Source organism: Ochlerotatus camptorhynchus, unplaced genomic scaffold (assembly GCF_037179485.1).
Source record: "Ochlerotatus camptorhynchus isolate MF236.1 unplaced genomic scaffold, CSIRO-AGI_Acam_v1.1 ptg000021l, whole genome shotgun sequence".
NCBI lineage: Eukaryota > Metazoa > Arthropoda > Insecta > Diptera > Culicidae > Ochlerotatus > Ochlerotatus camptorhynchus.
In genome coordinates, this window is record NW_027040513.1 from 3,326,879 (window position 1) to 3,332,948 (window position 6,070).

The 6,070-nt window shown below is 42.9% G+C and overlaps 1 protein-coding gene across 1 annotated transcript in view; it reads right to left on the bottom strand.

Moving 5' to 3' along the window:
* The window catches only part of LOC135703988 (leucine-rich repeat-containing protein 15), a 28,761-nt gene extending 23,843 nt beyond the window's left edge, over positions 1-4,918 (bottom strand). Inside the window, exon 1 of the mRNA XM_065225349.1 lies at positions 4,406-4,918. Within this exon, the coding sequence (XP_065081421.1) occupies positions 4,406-4,507 (102 nt within the window). The 5' untranslated portion in view covers positions 4,508-4,918. The remainder of the gene's footprint in view (positions 1-4,405) is intronic.
* Between the last annotated feature and the right edge of the window lie 1,152 nt (positions 4,919-6,070).

The window sequence follows — 6,070 nt, forward strand, 5'->3', positions numbered from 1 at the left end:
AACATTTTCAATTAATTTTAATGATATTTTTATGCATGATTTCAAACATGTGAACGCAGATTATGTTTAAGAAAAAATTAAAATATTTTAATCTACCGTTCCGATTCAAATTTCGGACGATTCAAATTTCGGACACTTTCATTTTTAATTAAATATTACATCCAGTTAGAAACAAAGTAATAATGTTAGATGATCGTGGAGGGCACTAGTCAAAAAAATTTAAAATTTACAAGACATGTGGATCATATTCGACCGAGATAATCAACTTTTAAAAGTGTCCGAAATTCGAGTTTAAGTGTCCGAAATTTGAATCGGCACGGTACCTTGTTTGACATGGAATACGACTCGAAACGCATGTTTATGTAAAAAATAAAAACCTGCGATTAAACTGATAAATGAACCTACAAAAACTGTGTAGGCCCTTTTCGAAAAACAAAGCAAACTGACATTTCGGCGAATGAACACCGAGTCACTTTGCAACTCACCTAAGAATGAACCTCTCACGTCACCCGAGTCGACTGTCGGAATAGAGTGAGAAGAGTCATGTGACTGCGAGGTGACAATTGTCGTCTCACCTCATTCGCCACGCAGAATAACCCTGGAAACGTGTTCCGGGTGTTTCCGTTCGCAAGCGACCTCCCACTGCACCGACGCGAACAGCGAGAAGTCCGGGATTTCGAGCGGTACACCGGCCTCGATAAAACGTTTAAAGGATAGATTAAAGACAAAAAACGCGGTTACTGGCGTCGGTTCGTCGATGGTTTGTCGCGAGAGACTTCCGTTCTCATGGAATGTCGGCAGGAGAATGCGAAAAGCGTCATCACCGGTTAACGAAGACAAGGAGTACTCAGACAGTTGGATTCGGATTCGGTGTCGGTTCAAACCAACGTTCGTGATCGTCCGTCGGGTAGTAACGAAATAGATTCCCCGTTTTCGATGGTGGAATCCTCACTTGCTCTCCTTTCATGTAACAACTCAATTCCAGGAATGGATAGAATCAAGTTCAACTTGCTCAAAAATCTCCAGGCGTCGCGAAGAGACGGTTGTTGAACTTATTCAATCAATTTCTGGAGCACAACACTGTTCCGGATGACTGGAGGCAAGTAAGAGTTATCGCCATTCGAAAACCCGGTAAATCCGCGTCGGATTATAACTCGTACCGTCCCATCGCGATGCTGTCCTGTATACGGAAATTGTTGGAGAAAATGATTCTTTTTCGTCTAGACAAATGGGTCGAGTCGAATGGTTTACTTTCAGGTACGCAATTTCGGAGAGGCAAAGGAACGAGCGACTGCCTTGCGTTGCTTTCAACTGAAATTCAACTGGCCTATACGTAAGAACAGCATATGGGTTCAGTTTTCTTTGACATTAAGGGGGCTGACCGAAATCCGAGTTAAATTGAGTACTTTCTCCAACTGCTCCTATACTATCACCTTAGTTTGGGTCCCATCTCATTGCTCAATTCCGGGTAATGAGAAAGCGGACTCGCTAGCTAAGGTGGGCGCTATGGAAGGCGATATTTTTGATCGACAAATCGCCTTTGCGGAATTTTTCTCAATTACCCGTCAGCAAGTGCTCACCAACTGGCAAACACAAATGGAATGAAAGTGATCTGGGAAGATGGTTACATTCTATTCTCCCACAGGTATCAAACAAGCCGTGGTTCAAAAAATTGGGCATGAGCCGTGACTTTATACGTGTCATGTCAAGGCTCATGTCCAATCACTACACATTAGACTCGCATGTCTTCCGAATCAGGTTTGCAGGCAGCAATTTGTGTGCTTGTGGTAGTGGCTATCACGATATCAAACACGTGCTTTGGTCATGCACCCTCCATTGTGTTGCTAGATCCGAGTTATCCGCATCCCTCAGGGCCCGAAGAAAACAACCTTTGCTTAGAGACATCTTGGCGAGCCGTCTATTTAAATTTAATTTACGTGTTTTTTAAACGGATAGATCTAAGGATTTAGTAGTTAGTGTCATCTTGTGTTCTCCCAATTTGTTAGCTGCCCATCGGTGTACCCCCATGTTTGTCTTTTTCATCAGAGTGTCGCTTAGTTCGCGATCAAGAGCACATTGCTCTTCAAACCTTGTGTTCTCAATCCCTACCCTTCCATACGTTTGCTACAATTTGTTATCCCTAACCTCGAGATAGCCGCTAGTAATCGGCCCCCGCTTTACTAACGTTAGTTTTAAGTAATTTTGTAACCCAAACGATGAATATCGGCTCCGCAAAGCTACGGCAAATGAGCCTGGAAAAAAACGCATTATGATGGGGATTACAGTTGGCATTACAAAAATATAACCCATTTCAGAACAGTGAAGGGAGAAACAAAGTTTATATTTGCAAACATCCGGACCAACTCAATGAGGAGCATCCCTCAAGGATCGATTCCAGCAGTGAACTGTGCTGCATGACGAAAACACCCTTCGGGGAATGCCTCGATTGCATCATACCGGTTGATGCTGGTGATAATATTATGTTTAAATGTTTAATTTTTTCCAATAATTATGTGGCAATAACAAAAATTTGACTTGTTTCAATGATTTCGCGTGAACGCTTTCTAACACACCAAGGGGTCTGGGTTCAATCCCAGCCGAGGTCGGTGGGATTTTTCTGAGGCATAAAAATCTCTGGTCACGTCTTCCTTCGGAAGGGAAGAATAGCCGTTGGTCCCGGCCTATGTTGTATTGAATTGAATGAATGGGTGCGATATCCTACGCAGGTGTGGAAGCTGCCTTCCTGCACATTCGGTTGCCGTCAATGGATGGCAATCGATGTCCGTCGGTGATTGGCACTAGATTGCGGAACAGAGACCGACGTTAAATAAAGGAAAAATGATTTCGGTTTATAATTGCAAAGATTTCAAGAGGTTCTTTATTTTATGACAGGCAGCCCCATGAAGCAAAACCAAATCAATAACTCTGGTTCGCGTGTAAAGGGCCGTAGAAAGTTTGTTTACAAATGCTTTTGTGCCGTTATCAAATGTTATGCCAGACTTATTAAAATTAATGCCACCCACTACTAGAGTTTTTTCTACGAGCTAGCATTGTTAATTATGAGGGGTGCGCTTTTATTGGCGAGAAATCGACGTCTAAAGACAATGTTTACAAAAGCAATTACGCCCCTTTGAAATGTTGGCATTGAAATGATCTTGTCAAATCAGATGCAGTGAAGCTGGTATGTACGGCCAATGAAATCAACCCAAATTAGAGTACAGTTTACTCATTTTTTTTTCTTTGATTTGTTTTCAGTCGATCTTGATTTCCGTACCAATGCCACCAGCGCCAGAGAGGTAGTTTCCTCACCTGCACCCTACCTATTGACCCATCAACTCATGGACCGGGGTCCAGCGGGCTTACTTCCCGAAGGAAGGCGTGATCACAGATTTTATGCCTCAGAAAATCCTGCCGGTGCCGACTGGGATTGAACCCAGGCCTTTAAGGGTGAGAGGCAATCACGCTTGCCAGTACACCACCGGCGCCACTATAAACTGATAACTCATAGTAAATTTACCTCATGGTTTTCCAGGTTTTTAGAGGAAATAATTCCCAAAAATGAGAAAAGTAAAGATTGGATTCTCTTAGTCTAGACTTTTCGTTAATTTTCTCTATTTTCGGGAAGATTTTTGAGGTTTTCCACAGGAAAACACGCGGCAAATTTACTCATCGCTGAGTTCCTGCACTTTTTGCGATTTATGAGTAAACTGAACTCAACTTTGGGATGATCTCATTGGCCGTGTACGCAGCAGATCTGGAACTTGACCTTTGAGCGATTGAATATCCGAATGGAGTAGTCAATCTCAAAATGTCTCATGCACACTCATAGACAGTAAAATTAATTTGTCGTTCTCCAAAAACACTTTGCGATACACAAATGTGTATGCACTGCACATGTACACAGGTGTTGAGCTCATCAATTGTAAGCACCTAACTCTTTTACGACGACTTGAAACCTACTGCACCGGTCCGAGTCGTTATCACGAAAAATAAAAAAAAATATTGCGAATGAAACGAAGAACACATCGAGGAACCACACCTCAGCTTTGATAAGCCAAATAAAATTTGTTGGACATTACGGAATGAGTGTGTCACTTGAGCACAATCAGTAAGGTGCAATCAGTAAACCGCTGACTTCTAGGAAATTTGAGTCCATTGCTATAAAAAAAAGGATTTTCTAATTAATCACACCCTGGTCGATGATATCAACCTGCGAATAGCTTCCCTGTTGACTTTGAGTTGCCTGTGCTAGTGGTTCAACGAGCATATCTTATCTGCTATCGCGTTATCGAGAACTGAGTGTCTCGGTTCGAGGGCTTAATTCTCCGCGAGTGAAATTCAGGGTTCGGCTCTGTGTTTCAAATTAATCGATAGACTGAAATGATTCAATTTCCGTTGGACTTACACTCTGCTTGTCGCTGGTATTGTTCTTGCTGTCATCGTCCTCGACGGCCAGAACCAGTGCTAGGCAAATCGCCACGATTGTAATTTTGACAAGAATCTTCATTTTAGCTTTTGTTTCACTTGGATCAGAATTTACACACTCATCACAGATATCCGTTGGAATTCACTTAATCACGATTTAACTGCTACCAATTGTCTGTTATTGACTGGTAATTGGACTAATTTTCCTAACTGTTCTGCAATCACTCTGATGAATCACTTTTCCAAATGCGCACTTGCTAATCCCACACGTCGATTGTCTGGTTGGTTGTAGGTTGCTCTCCTCCAGTTGGAAGACTTCCGTCGAAGTGTCGTCGATTCGATCACTCCTATCGCGTTCCACCGTCGAAATGAGCGCTCCAATCGCACCGGTTGCATTATACCTGGATCGCTTTGGCTCCCCCGATAACAGGGCATCTTATCTTATCTTATCGAAATGTAGGTTGCTCTCTACCCGATTCACCAACAACGACGGTGCGAATGTATAGAACCCCACATAGTTTCTAACGAAATTTGAAATTACGCGTGTTTACCTCGCGATTAGAATTCCGTTTCGCAACGCGCAATCGAAGACGAGATACGACAAAGGGAGATTCTTCTCTGCTCCTCAGCTGTTGATCGATGAATGAACATGGATCGCAGATGGAATTTTTGCTTGGCTATCAGACGAACGATTCGCGCGTGCTTCTTGCTGCTGCTTGGATTAGAAAACGTTTCAAATGCTGACCGTTCACTAATACAAGTGATGCTCGTTACCAACGGTAGCGTCGTCGCGACGCGGTGTCGGCGGCGTTTGGGTAGATTTCAAGGTTGTCCACACCGCAACACACCTGTGTGCCACCTTCTACCATGCCGTACGTACAGCACATGTATGTATTGCCCTTATTTGTAAACAATCAAATCGAAGGCGTCCACATTGAAGTGATGGAGCGTGCGCGAGCGCGAGGTGCTACAACCTCGCCGAGCGAGTTGCTAGAGTAGCTAGAAGTACCTACGTCATTCATGCGATTTCGACTCGACTTAGAGAGATTGATTGACAGGCAGCGCACACTAAGCTCTTTTGTTGCTATTAGTTACAGATCGAAAGTGGGCTATGACCACCACTGGGACATGGTTCATTGAGAGAGATCATTGCTGATTTTGTTTGCGATCAAATAATGCGAGTTCTTGTTCGGCGCATTGGCGTATCGTCGACCGAGGATCGGTAGATATTGTTTATTTTTTTGCTGAGTTGGAGCGATTAGTTATGCGCGGCGCACCATATATACAAGAAGCTGATTCATGCGATAATGTTTGTGTATAAGTTGTGTTGCGAGAAGTTCCTGTTTCTGCCCACTACCCGTATGGAAGATCTCTGCTGTGAAGAGAATAATTATTTTTGCAGATCGATGCCTCAAGCGGGTACAGGAAGAGCTCAATTTTAGTGCTGCAGATTGTCATTGAATGGAATAATTGTTTCGATAAGATATTCTCATGTTTTCTTCGATGTTTAATAATAAGAAATTGGGCTACACACTTAGAAATTATCGCGGACTTCGGCAATTTTCACAAAAATCTCAACAGCTGAGCTGTTTGATACATTCTTGGAAAAATGGTCATGAAAACAGCAAAATGTAACAAAACATTA